At 42.9% G+C, this 21,150-nt stretch overlaps 7 protein-coding genes and 1 non-coding gene across 9 annotated transcripts; 4 read left to right on the top strand and 4 right to left on the bottom strand.

Moving 5' to 3' along the window:
- Positions 1–4,998: 4,998 nt before the first annotated feature.
- On the top strand, positions 4,999–5,989 carry LOC6736216. Its single transcript, XM_016170533.2, has 4 exons — positions 4,999–5,141; positions 5,200–5,339; positions 5,402–5,626; positions 5,684–5,989. Exons 1-4 carry the CDS (start codon positions 5,113–5,115, stop codon positions 5,815–5,817), a joined length of 528 nt encoding a protein of 175 aa, XP_016029659.1. The 5' UTR covers positions 4,999–5,112; the 3' UTR covers positions 5,818–5,989.
- Positions 5,949–7,107, top strand: LOC27206957. The gene is made up of 3 exons (XM_016182728.3): positions 5,949–6,511; positions 6,575–6,918; positions 6,975–7,107. Exons 1-2 carry the CDS (start codon positions 6,073–6,075, stop codon positions 6,631–6,633), a joined length of 498 nt encoding a protein of 165 aa, XP_016029658.2. The 5' UTR covers positions 5,949–6,072; the 3' UTR covers positions 6,634–6,918; positions 6,975–7,107.
- Positions 6,834–8,053, top strand: LOC27208681. Its single transcript, XM_016184244.3, has 2 exons — positions 6,834–6,918; positions 6,993–8,053. The coding sequence occupies exons 1-2, from the start codon at positions 6,885–6,887 to the stop codon at positions 7,466–7,468; spliced, it is 510 nt and encodes a 169-aa protein (XP_016029657.1). The 5' UTR covers positions 6,834–6,884; the 3' UTR covers positions 7,469–8,053.
- Positions 7,518–14,566, bottom strand: LOC27209338. 2 transcript variants are annotated; one of them, XR_001601327.3, is made up of 4 exons: positions 14,293–14,566; positions 13,337–13,503; positions 12,625–12,748; positions 7,518–12,564 (listed from the first exon to the last, which is right to left on the bottom strand). It is a non-coding gene; the product is annotated as an uncharacterized LOC27209338 (transcript). The 2 variants fall into 2 exon arrangements; XR_001601326.3 differs by having other exon boundaries at positions 7,518–12,748.
- LOC123327018 (putative uncharacterized protein DDB_G0281733) lies at positions 13,469–14,286 on the bottom strand. The gene has a single exon (XM_044922982.1). It carries the CDS (start codon positions 14,220–14,222, stop codon positions 13,719–13,721), a length of 504 nt encoding a protein of 167 aa, XP_044778917.1. The 5' UTR covers positions 14,223–14,286; the 3' UTR covers positions 13,469–13,718.
- Positions 14,567–15,177: 611 nt separating the features above from the next.
- On the top strand, positions 15,178–19,746 carry LOC6736214 (transient receptor potential channel pyrexia). Its single transcript, XM_002083073.4, has 8 exons — positions 15,178–15,888; positions 15,950–16,193; positions 16,247–16,502; positions 16,585–16,874; positions 16,939–17,207; positions 17,745–17,820; positions 17,884–18,615; positions 18,676–19,746. Exons 1-8 carry the CDS (start codon positions 15,862–15,864, stop codon positions 19,650–19,652), a joined length of 2,871 nt encoding a protein of 956 aa, XP_002083109.2. The 5' UTR covers positions 15,178–15,861; the 3' UTR covers positions 19,653–19,746.
- Positions 19,666–20,271, bottom strand: LOC6736213. The gene is made up of 2 exons (XM_002083072.3): positions 20,143–20,271; positions 19,666–20,046 (listed from the first exon to the last, which is right to left on the bottom strand). The coding sequence occupies exons 1-2, from the start codon at positions 20,156–20,158 to the stop codon at positions 19,739–19,741; spliced, it is 324 nt and encodes a 107-aa protein (XP_002083108.1). The 5' UTR covers positions 20,159–20,271; the 3' UTR covers positions 19,666–19,738.
- LOC6736212 lies at positions 20,200–21,061 on the bottom strand. The gene is made up of 3 exons (XM_016170574.3): positions 20,901–21,061; positions 20,568–20,846; positions 20,200–20,512 (listed from the first exon to the last, which is right to left on the bottom strand). The coding sequence occupies exons 1-3, from the start codon at positions 20,920–20,922 to the stop codon at positions 20,475–20,477; spliced, it is 339 nt and encodes a 112-aa protein (XP_016029656.1). The 5' UTR covers positions 20,923–21,061; the 3' UTR covers positions 20,200–20,474.
- Positions 21,062–21,150: the final 89 nt, after the last annotated feature.

The following is a 21,150-nucleotide window of genomic DNA, read 5'->3' as shown; positions in this document are numbered from 1 at the left end:
CGCATCAGGGCGTTCTTGCATTCTATCCAGTCCTTGGTTTTTATCTGCTCTAGTGTAGCGAATTTTGAATAAGTGTCTATACAGCTTAAATAGTGTTTGCCTTCGGCTGAGTAAATATCTATAACGAATTTGTCTCTACAGAATTCTATACTTGGCGTGAGTTTAAATGGGACTTTGGTATTTCTATGCTCTGACTTTGCTAGATTACAAACTTGACATTCGTTTATAATGTTTTGGATTTGTAGTTGGCTATTTGGAAAAAAGTAGTTTTCACTAAATAATTTCTTAGTTTTCTGGATTCCTGGGTGCAATAACTTTTCATGGGATTGAAGGATTAATTCCTTAAATTCTGCATATGATTTAATGTTTTTTAGTAAAGTTAGGCTTCTAATTACCTTTGTGGTGCTTGGGTTGATAATTTCTTTATGGGCTGCCTGGATTGTTTCAAAATCAGCGTCGCTGTCTATGTATAAAGCGCTGTGGTTGTTTACAAAGTAATCTATCAAATACTGTTTGGCTTTTTTATAAGTGAGTGTTTCGTACGAAATATGAATGATCTTTTTCTTATAATAATTCTCCTGTTTTACTTTTTCTGGTCCCTTAGTGAAAATGACTTGTCTATTGTAATTATTTACCGCTTTTTCTGTTAGGGAAATTAAATTCTGGTTGTCTTCTTGGGCGCTGTGCTGTGTAGCTTCAGTAAAGAACGCTTCCTCTATAGTAATCCTGGATAGGGCATCTGCTACATGATTTTCTTTGCCTTTGACGTATTTAATATCGAAGTCGTATTCTGCAAGTCTGAATTTCCACCTTGTTAATTTAGCGTTGGGCTCCTTCATCTTGTGCAACCAGCATAACGGTTGGTGATCACTTGCTATTTCAAAATGTCGACCTAGCAAATAGTGTCTAAACGTTTTCGTTGCCCAAACAATAGCTAGTAGTTCTTTTTCAATCGTACTGTAGTTTGTTTCATGGTCGTTAAGTGTTCTGCTAATATAACTTATGGGGTGACCATCTTGAGAAAGTACTGCTCCTAGAGCTACATTACTAGCATCTGTTGTGAGTACAAATTTTTTCTTGAAGTCTGGTGATCGAAGTATGGGATCGTTAGAAATAAGGAGTTTTAACCTTTTGAATGCCTCAATATATTCCGGGTTTTTACTATCTACTTTTTTGTCCTTTTTAAGACATGTTGTTAGGGGTTTTGCAATCTGTGCGAAATGGGGTATGAACTTTCTATAAAAACCTGTGAGTCCTAAAAATGATTTTATCTCCTTCGGCTTAGTAGGAAGGGGGTAATTTTCTATTGCTCGTAGTTTTTCCGGGTTAGGTCTTATACCTTCTGGAGAAACCATATGTCCTAAGAAATATGTGTCGTGTTTTAAAAACTCGCATTTATCTAATTGGAGTTTTAGATTAGCATTAGATAATGCTTGAAAGACTGCTCTAAGGGATTGAAGATGTTCCTCTAAGGAAGCTGAAAATACAATAATGTCGTCCAAGTATACCATACAGATTTTATTTAATAGTGGACGAAGTACATCGTTCATACATCGTTGGAAGGTAGCTGGGGCGTTTTTCAGTCCAAATGGCATACGGGTATACTCGTAATGCCCTGTCTTAGTTGTGAAGGCTGTTTTGGGGATAGACTCGGGGTCCATTTCTATTTGGTGAAACCCTTTGATTAAGTCAATTGTAGTGAAATAGTTGCATCCTCCTAACTTGCTTAAGATTTCGTCCATATTTGGTATTGGGTATTTGTCTGCTATTGTTATTTCATTGAGGTTACGGTAGTCTATGGCTATTCTGTATTTCTTCTGTCCGGAGGTGTCTGTTTTCTTGGGTACTACTACAATGGGGCTACAATAAGGGGAATTGCTTTCTCGGATTATTCCCTGATCTAACATTTCTTTTGTTTGTTTTTCTACTTCCGTATCTAGTCCGGGTGCGTATCCGTAAGGCTTTCTGTATACTGGGTCATTATGGGATGTTCTAATAGTGTGTTTTACGTTATTAGTGAATGTGAGCTGGTCTCCCTTCTTATATTGAAGGTCCTGGAAGTCTTTTAGGAGGGTTATCAATTTTGCTTTTTCTTCGGAATTTAAGTGGTCTAGCCTAAAGGGATTATTCTGTGTATCTTGAATATGTATTTCTTCTGAAGGAAGGAAGGCATCGATCATTTCGTGCACGTGTCCGTATATTGTAACTGTACGGGGTCCGTAATTTACTGATGTAGTTCCTTCGTCAAGTAATTGTCGTCCTAAAATTAAGTCGTATTTAGATGAAAAAGGATATATCAAAAAATCGTATGGTTTAGGGAAAAGATTATTTTTGGGTAACGTTACTTTCTTTTGTGCAATGAACTGGCCATTACTTGAGTTTATTTTCTTAGCTATCTCTTGGATTGGTAATTTGAAAAAATTTTGAGTGGCCATATTTACTGTTGAGCCTGTGTCTATTAAGCATTTTAAATTGAGTCCTTTGTGTTTAATAATTATGAATTGGCTTGTTCCGAGGCTTGGGGCCGAAAATTCTCAGCCGTTTCAGCTTCTGTTATTAATTCCATAGGAGGTTCAGTTGGCTCTTCTCGTGCCTCTGCCATCTCCTGTATGCCAACCGGATGTTGTTGTGGGGGGTCGTAAGGCATGTAATAAATCGGGATGTTGTTGGGGGGCGGCCCGTAAGGCATGTAAAGATCGAAAGGATATTGGGGATGATTCCCGTAATGCATGTAAGGATTGAACTGTTGATGAGTTTGGTCTAATTCTTCTTGGTAACGAGCCTCATCAAAACTCATACGTGATTGTCCACTGTCAGACGGTCGTTGTCTCTTTAGTGCTGGTCCACCGGTCGTTATATTTTCTCTTGTATTTAGTGCGTTTGAATAACTAAGTCCTGGTCGGTTCTGGTCAAATGTATGTTGACGATTCAATGGTCTAGGTTGAGCTATAACAGATACGTTAGGATGAGGGTGAAGTTGACGGTATTGGTATTGGGAAAACGGATTAGGGTTAGTTCTGGGTAATTGAGGTGGTATATATGAAATTGGTTGGCGAATTGGTTGATACATGGCGTTGTATGATGGTTGGAATGGTGTTGTATGATTATAGTAGTTAGTTGTTTGTCTGTGAGTTGCATTGTTAGGTGATTTAATGGGATTTGAGACTGGCTGTGTATTGTTCTTGTATGTAGTTGCTATTTCATAAATTCCCTTTTCTTGCAATATATTTATTAATGATCTTAAATTCGGAATTTCGCATTTAACTATTCTTAACTGTATGTGAGTTGGTAATCTTAGAATTAATGTTTCTATACTGGTTCGTATTAGTTGGTTATACAGGGTAGTTTCTGCAGTGTCGCTTTCTAAGTCTAACTTATTTGTTAATATCTGCCGTCTACGTTCGGCTTCTTCTAAAAATTCACGAACGTTACCTCGGAATTGGGTATTCCGGAAGTCCTCCAATAGTAGATGATTTGGTCTCTGGGGTTTGTAGTTTAGGATCAGATGAGTCCTGAGTTCCGTCCAGGTGGTGAGGTTCGTAACTCCTAGTGTGCGGATGACCTCTCCCGCGATGTTGCGCTCAATGTGTCCGAAGATGGTGAGCTTCTGCCGTTCGTCGGTCGTTTGATATAGTGCCAGGATGAAATCGATGCGGCTGATGAACGTATACAGGGTCTGTGGGTCCCCGTTGAAGTGTTCGACTCCATTTATTTGTCGTTCAACTTGAATCATATTCGAGTCGGACAGCATTATTGGGCTTGGTGCTGCTACTGCCATTTTTTGGTCAAAATTGTTGGTTTCTTTTTTTTTGGTTTTAAATGTTTATAGTTACTGATGTTTCGTGAGTAGCGGTTATTTCATAATTTTATTATTGTTATTTTTATTTTTGTATTGTATAGTTTTAGTTTATTTTTAATTTATTCAAACTTTATATCTTCAGTTTTTTGTTTGTCTTCATTTAAATTTTATTCACTCTTATTGATTTTTCACTTATGTTACGTTTGAAGTTTATAACTCTCCTCTCTTGAAAACACGTTAAGATTTATTTCTTTTGTTATTTTCCGTTGAGCTTAGATAGAGTTTATTTAGATATATATTTTCTTTGAGTGTATATAGTTTTGTTTTATATGCACTTATTTAATAGTTCGTATTAAAGATTTTTTTTTTTTAACTGATTGATTTGAGTTTACTTCCTTATGTTTTGTTTCACTTAGATTTTAATTTTTCACTTATTTGGTAATTCCTTAATATATTTAGTTTTAGGTTCTTTTTTTTTTATTTTTTATTTTCCAGCAATTCACTTGTTCGGAGTAACCAAAAAAAATTTCTGGATTTATAGCTCCGGTAAATGTTGGAAGTTCACTGTTGTTTAAACAGATGTGTGTCACTGTTCTTTTAAGTGTATGCGTATTAATGGTCAACACTTCACTTTCACAGTAACACTACGTAAGTTCTTTGGCGGATAACACAGATTACAGGAATTAAAAATTTTATATTTTCGCATCAAGCAATCTTTGAGTTATCCTACCGGCTGCGCCAGTTAAAAAGTTTTTTAATTGAGCCGAACAAATGATCCGTATTTAACTAAGATCAACGCTGAAAGTTAAATTGTTTTTATTTGTCGAACAAATGATCCGTATTTAAACTAGGATCAACTCCGAAATAAATTAAACACTGAATAAATTCGGTTGTGGTTTTTATTAAATATCGGTTTAAGACTTATTGAACTTTACAGTATAACTTTCAACTTAAGACTAATTTCAAATGTGAGTGAGATTGAGAAGGGGTTACAGACATAAAGAATAGAAAATAGCTTTAAACGGTAAAATCATGTGATGTTCTTGGATGTTTACGTTAAGAAGAGCTTTAGAGAGAGCAGACGAAACTCAATTAACTGAGCGTGATGAGTTGGCGTGAATACGTCACTATATATATATATATATCAGATGTGCTTTAGTTGCGTAGGCGTTACTAGAATGCGTAGAAGTTGTTTTTTCTACGAGTAACGGGTATAAAAATACTAATTAACTAAAGACTGGTTGCCATGGCAAGCGTGCACAGAAAACGGGTTTATTGAACAAAATTATTGACTAGTTAAATACAATAAAACGATGGAACCTGCTAAAGTGATTGGAAAGCTGTAAGAGTTCAGCGCATCTTATTTAATATTGAATAGCAGATATTATTAACAATTTTAGAAAGGAGCAAGTGCGCATGGAGCACAATTCACGTCGTAGTTTTCCAAAAGCTTGGAGCGGAATTTCGGACAAGCAAACTAACAAGTTCTACCACCAATCTGAGATTAATTCTCAACTTAGTAACCAACTAAAATTAAAAGGTATATTTACATAGAGGTTTATAATTCTGTTTATAGTTCTAATCACATACTCTACCTTATAGACTTGTGCCCTTTTGTGCACAACAAACAAGGCGAATCGCAATTCGTATCTCCGGAGATGTACAAACCTTTACTGGCCGTCTGTCGTTGTGGTCGAACTAGGGAAAGCCTCCATATGGGAAAATGCTTACAAAGAGCCTTGAGTCCAGATTACAAACAAGCCATGGTACTGAATGGCACTGATGCATGGAATGGAGAACCATTGAATGTGCCTTCCACTTCAAGCTGTAAGTAGTGCACCTACATTTAACTGAATGGGTTTAACAACATACCGAGATTTTCAGCTACAATTGGCTTCGTAGGTATTTCGAAAAACTACCTAAAACTGGAGCGTTCTATGCAATATGTTTCTCCTGCGTTCTCCATGCCTGGCCCTCGAATTGCAGCAGTCCCTTACTATAATATTATTATTGGATAAGTCATCACGAAGTTAAAGTTTCTTCTTGTTTCCAACCCATATTTTCGATGAATCAAATCTGGGATTTCCCTAGATTATCGCAAATACAAGCACACGATAATAAACTTAAAATTAGTAGCGGCATCGTACAGAACTGGATTTTCCAGACGATTGTCTGCTTTAGAAACCTGTATTCAGTGGCGTTCCCCCATCTTATTTACTACTTTGTGTTTTGATTCACTGAAGTAAAACTTTCCAGTATATGTGAAGTTCCTTATGTTTAGTGCAGCTGTTTCTTGTGTCCGTTCAGTTTCCCTCGATCAGCGAACGAAAGCACATACGAGTATAAGCTTCAGGATTCAGTTAAAGATGTGCATCAATTGGCATCCAATATTTATTTTGGCTTGTTTAAGTCAGTTGGGCGCAGCCCAAGAACCTTTAATTTTCGAAACATCTCGTAACCCATGGAATAATGCCGCAGCAACGACGGCAATACCAATTTCGCCCACCAGCACAACAAACTTAGTATTGGTTAACAATGTAAGAATACCAGGAGGCCTTACACCATTCGTACCCGCACCGGCCCCAACCCAGGAATTTCTGAACTGCTTTGGTAACTGTCCCACCACATCGCAATACAATCCCATTTGCGGCAGCAATATGCAGCTTTATATGAACGAGGAAAAATTTAATTGTGCCCGTTTCTGTGGAGCTGGTGAGTCCCATTTTTTATATCCCATTTTTTTAATCACAAATATATTTCACTATTCGTTTTTAGACATTCAAATAGTTCGAAGAGGGTCTTGTGAGGGTCTTTTTTCGATGACGCGAGGTTGATATGCTTCAACAACAGCAAACTAAAGTAATAGATTAATTTACTCCAACTAACATATTTTCAGTTTAAATATTATTATGGCACAGAGATAAGACGCCAAGTAGTACATAACGACGCAAAAATAATATAAATAAAATAAATAAATACTAATGCAAAACAATCAAGATAACCTGGCTTGACGCACTTGTAGACAATTTCGAAATGGATTCCCAAGACAGTTCCGTTCCGAATTTCAGAGAGAATACTTATAAATATGGAGGCGATTTATCAATTGGTCGTAATCTTAGGTACAATACTTACATGAATATACATATATTATTCTGTGTGAAAGCTCCTCCTAAAGTACTCGTTTTCTACTCAGCTATTATTTTTGGGCCTCTGCAGTTCCAGTACACGGTTTTAGCTGACCCTGTTTTTCGTCGCCCAAATGCCTTAGCCATCGCGCCCGCCCGCACCTATACCGGTGGATACAACCACTCGACAATTCACAGAGCTGTCGAAAAGACCAATTGGACTGCGCCGGCGGTTCACCAACCTGTCCTCCAGGCGCCCGGATTTATAATACCATCTCAGAACCGATCGTGGATTCACACCAACCAGGGATCTCATGGCGATTTACCAGGTAGCGTCCCAGCGCAAGCTTCAGGTTTTTCAAGCGGCCGGGTGGCCAGTAATAATCCCCAAACAGGAGTAACTGGCGTTTATCAACCAAACCCATCCCAAGGTAAAATCGTAAATCCAGCATTTGTCGTTGGCAAAAATAATGGAACGTTTTATTCAACCTATAATACAACAGTCCCTGTCAGGACTTATCCTTATGGGAACCTTTCAATTTGAGCAATTATAAAATATTACCAAAACCCAATAAACCAAATTAAAATTAGCATTCTTTTCAAAAATCAATTTATTGTGCTCTTGAATCGTTGCATGTATTAGGATCATCGGCATAAGTATTGGGGTTGCTTTCCGGTATTCCAGAAGTGTAAATAAATGTATATTCAATGAAGATTTTCCATATAAGGGATAAGTCAGGGATGCGTATTTTTGGAGGCGTGATTACGCTGATCACGCCACCTAAGTATATCAGCTTTGAACTATCAATAAATGAAGTGACACGCATGTATATGAAATGCGATTGCTGACCAATTGCCGAAAAATTAAACCGATGATCTTTAACCGATGAGGATCCCTCGCAGCCGTCAAAAATTCCCACGCTGCAGTCCTATGCTCCCACGCTGCCGTCAAAAAATGATCCCACGCCGCCGTCCAATCTCATAAGAATCCCACGCCGCTGTCCAGAACCTCCATCCCTCGCTGCAGTCCCGATCTTCGTCTCCCACGCCGCAGTCATCTCCATTGATATAAATTCCAGTAGTCTTAAGAATATTGTTCCTAGCGCCCTGGCCTAAACGCCCTAATAGTCCCGCGTTGCAAAAACTTGACATCCCTCGCCGCAGTCTGAAGTATCCGTAAGTCCGTCATCTTTGAGAGCCGAAAATCCCACGCCGCTGTCAAAATGTACTCCTAGGCCGCTGTCGATGGATAAATGAATCGATGAATCCCACGCCGCAGTCCAAGTTAGAGAATCATTCCTCAACAAATCTAATATCCTCACGAAGGGTCCTCACAGAGAAAAAGAATCGACCAGTGTGTAGCGAAGCAAAAGCAATCCAACTTTTATATTGGTTCGAAGGGGTACGGGTTGAAACAAGGATTGAAGTCGTCATCAGTGCCGAAACCCTCAAAGAATTAGGTGCTATCCCAAGCCAGTAGTGTAAATTCGATGGTGCTTAGCGAAGAAATGATACCTCCAGCCTACTTGTTGCTCCAAATGCAGATAATGAAGAATGATCCGAGGAGGATTTTAGGACTTCTCATAATATAAATGAGCAAAGCGTGTGGTGCTCCTACGCCGTGTAGTGTTCGTTCTTAATATGCTCCAAATAGACCCAGGATGCGAATTTGGTGATTGAATGCCCAGTAAATATATGTAAAAGGTAGAGTGTTGAAACTCGAAGGTATTGAGTGTCAGCACTGCCGCCTCCGCCTGTGTATGTATGGTCTCCCTGCCTTGGTTCGGGGGTCAAATGGTCCTCTGCAGTTTGAAACGTCTATGTACGATGCATCCAATTCATCTTACTGCCAGGAATCTTGTGCTAAGAGCGGTACTGATATTTAACTGACTCTTGCTGCTACTTCTAGACCGGACCGTCTATCCTAGGGTAATGCAGTCGCGATGCAATCGTCAGCGAAGTCGGATGTCCGCATTGACTCTTAGAGGAAAGGTTTACAAGTAATAAATTAAAGGTTTATACAAGCCTACAAGATAATGAAACGATTCGTTTAGAATACATAGATTTGAAAACACTAAAGGAAAAAATTATCAGGATATGACTTCTAAAATGCATGGTTAATAATGCATAACAAAATCTATTTGGTCTTCAGTTGGTTGTACCGCGGGGCGCGTGTCTCTTGGATTCCCTTTGAGACCAACATGACGAATATGATTGATGTCGCGCCTGGCAGATTGCAGATAGCAGCCAGATTTAGACACGTGCAGATTAGTTTGTGAGAGGTTCTGAAAAGCGTAATTGCACGGACTAGAACCCTGCTCATATTCGTATACCTTTGTGTATTGGGTGACCCTGCCTGCCGCTGTCGCTGTACATCGTGTTGGATTCCCTTTACGATAATAACGCTGAAGTGAAGAACTCGACCAGGAGCTCAGTTGGGAGTTCGACTTAAACCAGGAGCTCAACGAGGAGCTCGACTGCTGTAGTACCACCTCGCATTTGATTCCCTTTTGCGGTACGATGATCGGCGGGCCAGGAGTTATGGGCTCAACTGGCTAATCTTGGTGCGACACATTGCACACCCTGGTTGGTCTTCAAACACTAATCGCATTTGTTTCCCTTTGCGATGGATATGGGTTTTCTCGAATTCTGGGCTACCTACGGAAGGAAAGTGCAAGTAAAACGACAACCCGCTGGTGATCGAAGTGCTTTGTCCTTCCTGCGCTCCGTTCTGGAAGTCTGCGTCGATAGTCTTCAATCTTCAGATTTGAAATCGAATGCTTGAGCACCAATTGCTGGTTTCACATCTGCCGTAAATGACATGCCACTCCGGACTCCGGACTTCAATGTTTGATGTACACTGCCGGCCGCTAAAATTGACAAATGATAGTTACCGACGCTAGGCGAGGATACCTGTGGCGCAGTTGCAGCAGCAGCCCTGTAACAACGACAACACATCAGCTCACTTCACAGCGAATACTGGTGATGGTGCGGTGTATCGGCTCTCGGTCCAAACGCATTTGATTCCCTTTAGCGTGGACCGAACGCACATATCTGTGCGGTGCAATGCAGTACGTGCATAGGTTCAGCTCAGCACATCATTGCGCGAGATAAGCGCTCCTATTCTGGCTCTGTCCCAATGTAGATCTTGCGGCCAGAGGCACCCAAGTCGGACTCGGTCAGGACCCGATGCGGTTAGAACAATGCTTACTCAGTCATTGAGAAGCTCTGTGCTGGTAGTTGAATATGCACTAAGAGGCTTCTTGGCTGCAATGTAAAGGCGTAAAGTTCATTGTCAGCAGAGGAAGCCATTAACCTGGTTGTTTGCTTGCTTTCTGTGCTCGATGCTCATTTGACGTTGTGCTCGCTTGCAGAAGCAGGTGCGCTTGAATTGATTGTCGTTGTAGCGCAGGTGAGCTGTGCTTAGGAAGAGAAGGCTAACTGGATGGACTTGATGCATCGTTTTGGGTTCCCTTTAACGATTTGCAGCAGCACAGCAGTAGACTTAGCCAGCTCGGAGCGGTGCACATCTTCATCAACGGAACGGTCCACTGCCCTGCCCTTCGGATCAAATATTGCTTAATCGATGCCCACAGGCACACTCAACTGTGCGGCACCGCTGTAAGAATTGTAAAATAAATTTAAGGCTGCTTAGAATCTCACTTTTGGAAGGGTCAAACGGCCAATCTTAGCGACGCTCAAGACAAACGAAGTTTCTGTTACAAATAATCCACATCCTGGCCAGAAAAATTGCTGAAAAACAGGTGTAAGCGGGTTCTAGTTGGGTTCAGACCTGACCAGCGGCTTCAATTCGAATTCGACGTGTAGTATGGATGTTGGACTGCGACGACTTAGTGTTGGTGTTATTGCTTTCAAGTTGGCATTTGATTCCCATTGCCTCAAGAAATTTTGCTACATGTTCTCGGTTGGTTTCAATACAGGCAAATGTGCACAGGTGAGTCAACTATGTGATTGATAAGACTGGTTGCATGAAACCGAAGTCTTATTATAAAAACTGCAATGAATTCATAAATAAGCCTCTAGGTCAATGGGAAAGAAGATAAACTTTAGTATTAAATGAGCAATGTAAAGATCCAACCATTTCTCAAACGCGGTCCCAAGAATAGACGGTTCGCTGTTGGATTAACTCAGAAGCTATAGATGAGATGTGGGCAGGCACATTCAACGGCAACAGCTTGAAAACAGAAAAACGTTTTTCTCCATACTTAAATTAAATTTGTGTCGTGGTCCAACTACGTGGTATAATTCCATAGCATCTAAACTGTTCCACAACATGTATTTCTATAAAATACGAGAGAATAGGATATCGATTGCACATTCCTTACAGAGGCCGATGTTCCCTGTTCGATGTTCAGAATGTTTTCCCTGTTGCGTTTTAGCATCAATTACTCTTGATATGCAGGCATTAATTATGGGCAGGTACATTCAACTGCAGCCATAATGCTACAAGACAAAAAATGTTTTTGGACATAAAAACACAAATTTACATGAATTGGGCGGGCCCATAGCGGCGACGTGGTATTCCCTGTAGATTATCACTCCATGAAAATGTATTTCTACAAAATACGAAAGAAAAGATATCGGTTGCATTTATCTTAGCTTTTACGCTTGTTCAGTTGATTAGTTATGCTTCTTTGCACATATTCTAATTGAAGGCTTGCTGTCGCAGGAGCGTTGTTTGGGGTCATAGAATTGAAGAGCTCAAGCTTCCGCCTCGCTAGGTTCCATTTATACATGCCCGCAGGCACCGATCAACTGCGATGCAACGCTAAAAAAAAAAAAAACGAAAAGTGATGGTCGTGCCTAGTCTACACACTCTCACGCCGGCTTCCGTTTAAATTTGCTTGGAAGATCCTTGTCTGGTGCCCTCAAGACCGTGAATACTTGAAGACGGCAAAGTAATCCCATCAAACAAATGCACCCACAGGAACCGATCAACTGTGACATGCAGCTACAAAGATTTAAGCGGCCTTATCTAGCCTATTGATTAGGAAGATGGGGAATTTGAATGCAAAGGGTCCAATAATCGCTTGCCAAAATCATAAACGGTGAAAGAGAAGTCCAGGAAAGTGTACCGAGCGAATAAAGATAAAGATAAAAACTCGACGACTGCCATTCAATTGTTTATCACAATAACAATCCCACAAGGTGTTCAACCAAAAGGATTACAGCAGTTCCTCAGTGTCGTTTCGATGATAAATGTTCTGTTCCGCTGTTCTTTTCTCTGGAATTTTGTTTAAAAAGCAATATTTTGTTCGCAGCTGATATACCAAATACCGTGTATCTGTGCGGATGGGTGGGTGGTGATCAGCAGCTGCGAAGCGTTCAATGCAGAATAGGTGGTGATTGTCGGTGGTTGGCAACGAGAGCTTCAAACGCAGGTAAGCTGATGCGAGCTGGAGCTGCTGCCGCGCGCATTCCGCCTTGTCCCCAATGTTCTGTCCGCTGCGACTGAATTGCATGGGCATTGGCATGCAGAGGAGACTCGGTGGTGTTTGCTGCTGCTGCTCCCTGCTCCGGCGATCTGTGTAGAATCGGCCATCGGCTGGTTTGCGGAACTCAGTGCCTGGCGTTGGACGTGGGGGGACTCGGACAGACGTTGAGACTCACTCAGTAACTCTACAACGCAACGTCATCGTCACTGCGACGATCGGGTTTGGGATTCTTCTTTACCAGTACCAGCCATAGTCGAACTATTGTTGCTACCGGGACGCGGATTCATTCAGTGACCCACTGCGACGTAGTTTCTTGTTTGTGTTCCGTTCCTCATCATCGTTGCCATTAACGTGCGAGGAGCAGGAAACTGCAAAACAAAATTCATTATAGGTGCGGGTTATGTCAAACTGGGAGAGGGTTGGTGCTTGCCTAGCAACAAATCTGAGACTGGTCTGGGTGAATAATAAATAAAGGCAACGTTGATTTTAACAGTTATTAATTATAATAGTTTTATTTTAGGTTTTATCAAATATCAGTTCTGTATGCTTACTTTAAGTACATTTACAGTTAATAGTTGGGTTGTTTTCGACTTTCACTCGTTTACTTTGCAATATTGCCCGTTTTCTAGCGCTAGTGATTCAATATGAACCGTATGTAACTCGCAGAAGTGGCGATGACGAACGTTCGAATTGAATTCGAAATCGAATTTCTCGACACATCGGACAACAAAAGTAGCTCAACTTGGTGTACACAAAAATAGCACGAGCGTTCATGCTCACACACCATCGCGACATGTAGATGTGTAAGTGTGTATGCATTGTGTAAGTATATCGAGTTATTTTTTTTCTTTGTCTGACCGATTTCGTGACGTTTGGAATGCCTGTAAGCGACCTCTTATTTCGCCACACTCATTAAGTTACGTTATTTAACTAAAAAAATATACTTATTTACAAACCGAGTGTGCTCCGTGACCAATGCCTGGTGGCTTTTCGCATGGATATCTGGTGGCAGCATGACTCACACCACTTTCGATTTGAAGGCCGTTTGCTCAGCGTCTCCTCACACTCTTCCAATCCTTCATTCTTTCTTTACAATCTACAACAGCCTTGCACATGTTTGCGACTGCAAATGAGAAATTGGTTGTCGTAATAAAACTATTTTAACAGAAGACAAATAGGGCTAAAGCTACGTATTTGAACAATGGTATACGATTTGATTCGAACGGGCAGCTGAAAACCAAACTGTTCTTCCCATCCTGACGCCATTTTGTTTATATAGATGCGTGTGTCAGCCGTGCATACACATAAAGTGCGCACCATACGGTCGTCTCTGTCTAACTAACTGGCCACGGCAATGGCGCAGCTGTGCTGCTCATTGTTGGTGTTATGGTTATTGCTGGCGCCCGTATAACTGTTGCTCCCATTGTTATTGTTGTTGCTGGTGCTTTGGTTGCCATTGTTGCTGCTCAAGCTACGCATAAAACTGTCGAGGCTACTAAGCTCGCTGCTCCATAAATTGTTTTCCGCCTCTGCTTCTGCGGCAGCCTTGGTGGTCGAGGTCGCCACTGCAGAGTACGCGTCACTGGCGCAGTGCGTTCTGCCGTGGGGCACAAACCGTGTTTGAATATCCAGCCAGCGGCTGAAGCGCTCCTGCTGCTTTCTACGCAGCTCGTGCTCCGCGTGGAGCAGGGCCGTCGACAAAATGGCGTTCACGCGTAGGTCGCTACCAGCGCCTCTCAACTTGCGACGCATTTTCTGGCGCTTAACGCGGAAGTTACGGACCCAGTCGGTCAGGGTCTTGGGGTTCTCGGCTGCGTCGCACTCGTCGTAGTACGCCACCATTTCGATGATTTTACAAGGTTTTTATTTGCGACGACACGAAGAGAAATTTGAGAATATGGTATACACACACCTTCACTTCGTAGTTGCTACTAATCTCTTAGCGGACTGCTTATGACTGTTCTTTACAACGCACTCTTTTCAACTGGATAGAGCGCGTTGGCTGCGCGCCCTTTTATAGCTCTGCCCGCACAGCTGGGCGTTTTTCTTGTCTCAGCCAGCAGAGACTGTTTTTTGGGGACAATTTCTTCCCGAATGCTGGCGTTACGGATCGTGATGAGCACACAGGAACACGCTCTCGTTTGTTGAAAAACGATGGCCGACATCATATTTTAGTGATCTTCAAGGGCATTGCTAAAAACTTAATTTTAAAGTAGTGGTTTTTCACTTCATTTCGTCCATTTTGTATATACAAAAAATCCTAAAAAATACTGCAAAAGTATACTGACTCAGTATTGCTTGGGACATTCTAACGAGGGGTAATTTATGTCTTCTATGAATTTGTAACTATAATCTGCACTCTACATGTTCTGTTGATCTGTTTTGGAAATAAAAGCAGAAGAGAACGATAAAGTCGCATAGTAGTTTCTCGACTATGAGACACCCGTTACCGAGGAAAAATAAATATAAAAAAAAAACATTTTGGACAGCTTGTGTGCATTAGATGGTATACCGTTTTTTGCAATTGGCAATGCGACTAATAAAATAATGACAAGAAAACAAACAAAACACTTTTCATAGGTGTGGGTATTGCATTTTTGGGCGGTTTGGTAGATTGTAAAAATGGGCGTTGCCACATCTGCTGTCTAGGTACTAGGTACTTTTCAATGGATCTAGTACACACTTACTCTACGTTTAACGTGTATAATAACTGCAAAAATCCCTATAATTATGACAGGGCAGCGATATATGTCGAAGTATGAGACATTCTCAACGAAATACTACCCCTAACTTACATATAGTGTATTTCAAGTTGAATATGGCAATGTGCCAGGGCTGGCGTCTAGAGATTGTTTGGCGGGCTATTTAACAGTTTGTTTTATATTCACGCACTTTGCTAGCCGCTCACTCGTCCGTACGGCAAGTACACTTGCAATGAACAAGTGCGAAGTGTTGGCACTGGAGGCAGAGATCTGGAGCGATCGGTTCAGTTCGCCGTACAACTTAGCTGCCGTCGGTCGTGCACACAATTAAGGTATCCAGTGGCGGATCAGTGGCAACTGCGAAGGTGGAACGTGGGGGGAGCAGCTGCGAACGTGAAAAATTAGCACAGATTGCCATTGCCAGCGGTGCAAAGAATCCGCCAGACATGCAGATATTCCAACAAATATCGAAATAAACCGATCGCACAAGTGAACGTCGCCACACATGCCGCAATACACAAAGTAGGGGCACAAGAGATTTTGAGTGTCCGCACATATTGGCCTGGGGTAATTATTTGCGTGCCATGACTTTTTGGCGATCGCAGCCTATCTCCGCGAGTAAGTGTAAGTAGTCGACCCCTACAAGAAGGGTGGGCCGACCCGAACAGCAGCCGGAGCCAGCTGAACAGCCGCCCGACTCGGCCGCAGCCAAAAGTTTATTGTTGTTTAGGCCACGGGAGTGTAAACAAATCGGCGCAGACAGAAGTGGCGGCGTTAAGATGGAGAACGTGCGCTTTTCAATTATTGTAAGTAAAACGACTTGGCCTACATGTCAGCCGCCTGCAATTCCTTTGTTTGTTTTGGAAGGAAAACGACTTGAAGTGGAACTCGGAAAGCGATCAGACGGCGGATGTAGACTTGCTCCTGGACAAGCGGAGCATCTCCAGTGAGGCCAACAGCGCCGGAGTTTTCAGCGACGAGGCGCACGAAATATTTGCGCGCCAACAGCAGAATCAGATCCTCTGGGACCTCGACGAGATTAAGGAAACCCTGAACGAGTCTCCAGGCGGAAAGCATGTCGTGGACATGGTTCAATCCGGCTGTTTCCTGGGTGAGTACCTCACAGCACGGTACCTAACATATCCCAGACTAACCTCCACATAGAACTAATGACCGACTCTGCTGACTGTAATCTGGCACTGATCTGCTGCTCGGTATTCGGGAGCGTTGAGAATACTCTCTTCTTACTAAAACACTACAACGCGGACCCGAATGTGGCGGACAGTAGGGGTCGGACCCCACTGCATTTCGCCTGCTGTCGGGCAAACGCTCCCATAGCGAAGGTTTTGCTCGACTTCGGCGCTGACCCCAATCGCTGGGATGCCAGGAAGGAGGTCACGTCGCTGCACTGTGCGGCCAGGTAAGAGGGCATTCATTTAATTGCGCTCCTCACATGTGCACAGCACCAGACACGTAGTTTTAATCAAGGGACTCCCTATTAGCTCAAAAAGCGTTGAATGCATCCTGCTGTTGCTGCGGCGCAAAGCGAGCATCAACATTGGGATCGAAAAGCGTTCCGCTCTGCACTATGCCATCGATGTAAACGCCGTGGACTGCGTTGAGATCCTGCTGAAGTACGGAGCCGACCCAAACACACCGCAGGTGTACACCGAAACTCCCCTGCACACCGCCAGCGCCGCAGGATTCGCCAAATGCGTCCAGCTTCTTCTCAGTCACAACGCCGACGTGCGATCGCAGTTTGGCGAGGGAAAGGTTACGGCCCTGCACTTGGGTGAGTAGGGGCCAGGAGGTTACAAGTGCTTTGCATAATGGATTGGTAAATCCTCAAATTGCAGCTGCCGAAAACGACTACGTAGAATGTGCTCGCTTGCTCCTGGAACACCGTGCTGAAGTGGACTGCCGTAACGCCAGCCATCAGACGCCATTGCACCTCGCCTGCCTTTCGCAGTCAATCGGCACCGTGGATTTACTCATATCCTACGGAGCCAATGTGAACGCCGTCTACCGAGATGGTAGAACCGCGTTGCACGCCGCCATCGTTAAGCAGTCGCGGAGTTTGGATTGCTGCAATGCCTTGCTAAAGGCGGGAGCAGATGTAAACAAGGTAGGCGGCAGATTCCTATGAATGCTGGTCACAAAACACTATCATTCAATATAATGTGTCTTTCCTACTAAAAAGTAAATGATAATGAAGACATTAGTATAAACAGCTTTCCTTTTCTTAATGAGGAAGGGTCAACGAAATCGTCAAAAACGTTGTTTCGGAATATTATTTTAATTAAATAAAGTTAGAGTATAAAACTATAACTATAACCAACTTGTGAGAGAACGATAAGAATTTTATATAAATGCTTATATTGATCCTTATCTGGCTACTTACCATTCGCTTAAATGCTAGAATACATAAAATATAATTTTATAAGCACGATCTCGAGATGAGTTCGATTCTAGCATAGCATGTTAATATTCATCAAATGTTATAAATCAAATGATACAATCCAGTGACTTTTGTAAGAATACGTTGCATACGTGTAAGGTGTAAGGCACCAGTGGCTCTTTACGTCATTCTTAAAAGGCTCCATCAAATCGGAGAGACAAGCTTTTACTTACGATTAGAATAATGTATGATTATTACTTACAGGCAGACAACTATGGATATACACCGCTGCACATTGCAGCACTGAATGAATTTAGCAGTTGTGTGTACACGTTCATAGGCAAGGACCCGTATCATCTGTTAAGCGATGTTTGCATTACTAAATGGTAATTTTTATTCGCAGAACACGGGGCGGATATTACCGCCAGGACGGACGGGCGTGTATCGGCACTATCATTTATAGTAAGGCGCACTCCTGAGATCATACCCAAACTAATGCAAAAGCTGGACTGTTCGATAAAGGCGAACGATCAGGAAATCGGTGACGTCGACTGTCAGATAAAGCTAGACTTCCGGCTTTTGGTACCCAGTTCTTCGATGGATCGGGGAGAAACCGAGCTACTGCTCTCCCTGATAGAAGTGGGACAGAAGCGCATTCTCATGCACCCGCTTTGCGAAACTTTCCTCTTTCTAAAGTGGCGTCGCATTCGGAAGTTCTTCCTTATGAGCCTCGCGTATCATACGCTTTTCGTGATCCTTTTCACTTTCTATGTAATTTGGGTGTATGTCCGCTGCTGCAAGAAGGAGGAGTTGTGCGTGGCTCCAGGTTACGTTTCAACTATTGGATATCTGGTGATCATACTAAACCTAATTCTGCTGGGGAAAGAGGTCTTTCAAATGGCACACGGACTTCGTGGCTACGCAAAATATTGGGAGAACTGGCTGCAATGGACTATTGGAACCGGTGTGCTCCTATGTGTAACCCCGGAGACCGTGCGAACTGACGATTTAACGGCAGTGCCGGTGTGGCAGCATCACGTGGCAGCTATAGTGATATTGCTCGTCTGGCTGGAGCTAATGATGTTGGTGGGAAGATTCCCCATATTTGGCGTATATGTTCAAATGTTTACAAAGGGTAAATATGCTGGATCATAGGTTTGAAGGTATTCTGTAAATTACTTGTGTACATATTTAGTGGCCGTTAACTTTGCGAAATTCCTGCTCGCCTACATATGCCTGCTGGTGGCTTTTGGCCTCAGCTTTGCCGTGCTCTTCAATGATTATCCTGCCTTTGAGAACATCACATGGTCCTTTTTGAAGTCTATCACGATGATGTCTGGAGAACTGGAGTTTGAAGACATCTTTTATGGGGACTATGCAGTCAAATTCCCTGTCACCGCTCACATCATATTTCTCTCCTTCGTGCTTCTTGTTACGGTAATTTTAACCAATCTAATGGTGGGATTGGCCGTAAGCGACATCCAAGGCTTGCAAGTGAGCGCCACGCTCGATCGTCTCGTGCGCCAAGCGGAGCTTGTGTCACGCTTGGAAAGCCTATTTTTCTCCCGCCTGCTGCGAAGTGCGCCTACCAATCTTATTCAGCTGTGTAAGAGGAGTGCTCTGCTGCGCACGTCCCGGGACAAACTTCAGTTCACTATACGGCCCAACGACCCCCGGGACAATCAGTTGCCAGAGGACATTAAGTTAAATGTCTACAAGCTAGTGGCCGAACGGCGCGACAGAAACCAGAGCCTCCGACGCCGCCAGTTTGAAAACAACTACAACATTTTCAGCCGCAGTCTACAGCGTCAGCAGCAGCCGCTCCACACGGATTTCCTCAAGCCAGAACCTGCCACGGGGACCACAAAGAAGGCTCCACAGAATTTATTTCACATGCACGAGCTTTTGCGCCCCCGATCCGCTACAAATGTGCCGCAGCAGTTCCGCCAGGAGGCGGAGGAAACAGTACAGATGAAGAATCAGGCTAATGTCCTAAGCGCAGTGCACGCCGAGGTGCAGGCGATCAAGACCCAACTGATGGACCTAGTGGCCAAGTTCGAGCGTTTCTCAGAAAACGCAACCCGAAAGCTGAACTACAGTACCGACGAGTTGTGCCGGCTGCGGCAGCAGGGTCAGTCTGTGGCCTCCAGTCACAATCGTCACCACCGCTAAGTCCTACACCGGGTCAGTGAATTAGTTATATTTATTTTAATATTAATACACAATGATTAAAGCAAAGCCATCGATGGTTGCATTGCTTAGCGAGTGAGCCATTTGTCATTGCTCTGGTTCCAGACGAGGGTGTCATTATTGGGCAGCGGATCGCCTGGCGCAATAAGGGTCCAGGTCTGCGTCATCGGACTATATGCGAAGTTTTTGGAATTTGGCGGTGGAGGAGGAGCTGTTTGGGTCACGACTGACGGCTTGGTGATGGGCACGATGTTGGGGTTGGCGAAGCCAGAATCAACTCTCTTGTCGTTGCTGATGTATTCCACCTGAGACTTAGGATGTGGGCCTTCCCATGGTGCACCCAACAACAAGACGGGAAAGATTAACACCACAAGAGCTGCGAGTGGGATGAACGCAAGGTACGTATATATATAATATGTAAATATATATTTGTACGTATGTACATATATATAAATGTGTGGCCTCGACTTACTGAATACGTAAACCATTTTTTTAAATTTACTTTTACAAAGCGTCAATAAATAAGTAATAGATGATGGAGACTTTAGCGCTACAGGCGAACAGACAAGCAACCCGACTGCGACTGATTGGAAGCAAGAGATTCTGTGTTTTTTGGGGTCATACACCGTCCATATACCAGTAACAGCGCTAAGTTTTTATTTATGTATGTATGTATGTACTTAAGTATGCATGTATGTACATTCATATTTATATTCGCTGATGTCATCGATCAGACGATGAATAGAGTATTTGCAATACGTTCATGCTTACATACACAAATGAACTGAAGTCAAGCGATCTAGACTAAGTCTGACAAATTCCCTTGTGCACCTTCCGGATGTCTGTAATGAAGAAGGTGTTTTAGAAAGGAATCTGGGGAGCAGCCTATATACTCACTTAGGCCGCAGTTCAAGGCGCAGTTGAACTTGTTTTCATTGTAGTAGTTCACGTTATCACTGCCGCAGATTGGATTGTACTCGCTGGTGGCCGGGCATGAATGGAAACAGGCGAAATAGCGCGGGGACGGGGTGGTTGATGGAGCAGCGTTGGTCGGGGTGCTGCCCCCTGCATCCGGAGAAATCGTAGGTTCAGTCGGTTGACGAGGCCGCAACCACGGGTTTCCGCTATCGAACTGCGGGTGGCACTGCGCCATTCCAATCAAAAGCAGGGCAAGACCTGAAATTAGAGTCTAAGTTGATGTCGCTGATCTCAGGTCGTCACAGCATCTACCAAATATTTTGATCCAATCCATTTCGGGAGAGTTTCTTGCTTCCGCTTCGCTTGAAATACGAGGCACTTCTGAGGTCCCCGAAAACCCAGTGACGCCTATTTATAGGCCGGTTGCCTACCAGATTAACGCAATTGATTCTTTTAGGATGTAAAGCACGTTTCGCTTTCCTGTAAATTCAGGAATTGGAATTTAAAACCAGTATACGCATTATGTGAACAATGTTTTAAAAATTATATGCACATGTTTATC

This window comes from Drosophila simulans, chromosome 3L (assembly GCF_016746395.2).
Source record: "Drosophila simulans strain w501 chromosome 3L, Prin_Dsim_3.1, whole genome shotgun sequence".
Lineage (NCBI taxonomy): Eukaryota > Metazoa > Arthropoda > Insecta > Diptera > Drosophilidae > Drosophila > Drosophila simulans.
Note: the sequence above shows the minus strand (reverse complement) of the source record. Positions and strands in the feature narration are given on the sequence as shown.

Bases quoted from the DNA above. Each gene is read 5' to 3' on its own strand.
- LOC6736216 (XM_016170533.2), top strand. From the start codon at position 5,113: ATGGAACCTGCTAAAGTGATTGGAAAGCT. The intron at 5,340-5,401 runs GTATATTTACAT...TCTACCTTATAG, and splicing joins TAACCAACTAAAATTAAAAG to ACTTGTGCCCTTTTGTGCAC. The intron at 5,627-5,683 runs GTAAGTAGTGCA...CGAGATTTTCAG, and splicing joins TGTGCCTTCCACTTCAAGCT to CTACAATTGGCTTCGTAGGT.
- LOC27206957 (XM_016182728.3), top strand. From the start codon at position 6,073: ATGTTTAGTGCAGCTGTTTCTTGTGTCCGTTCAGTTTCCCTCGATCAG. The intron at 6,512-6,574 runs GTGAGTCCCATT...ATTCGTTTTTAG, and splicing joins TGCCCGTTTCTGTGGAGCTG to ACATTCAAATAGTTCGAAGA.
- LOC27208681 (XM_016184244.3), top strand. From the start codon at position 6,885: ATGGAGGCGATTTATCAATTGGTCGTAATCTTAG. The intron at 6,919-6,992 runs GTACAATACTTA...TTTTCTACTCAG, and splicing joins TCAATTGGTCGTAATCTTAG to CTATTATTTTTGGGCCTCTG.
- LOC123327018 (XM_044922982.1), bottom strand. From the start codon at position 14,222: ATGGTGGCGTACTACGACGAGTGCGACGCAGCCGAGAACCCCAAGACC.
- LOC6736214 (XM_002083073.4), top strand. From the start codon at position 15,862: ATGGAGAACGTGCGCTTTTCAATTATT. The intron at 16,194-16,246 runs GTGAGTACCTCA...ACCTCCACATAG, and splicing joins TCAATCCGGCTGTTTCCTGG to AACTAATGACCGACTCTGCT. The intron at 17,821-17,883 runs GCAAGGACCCGT...TTTTATTCGCAG, and splicing joins TTGTGTGTACACGTTCATAG to AACACGGGGCGGATATTACC.
- LOC6736212 (XM_016170574.3), bottom strand. From the start codon at position 20,922: ATGGATTGGATCAAAATATTTG. The intron at 20,847-20,900 runs GTAGATGCTGTG...CTCTAATTTCAG, and splicing joins GGATTGGATCAAAATATTTG to GTCTTGCCCTGCTTTTGATT. The intron at 20,513-20,567 runs GTGAGTATATAG...TCTTCATTACAG, and splicing joins CGCCTTGAACTGCGGCCTAA to ACATCCGGAAGGTGCACAAG.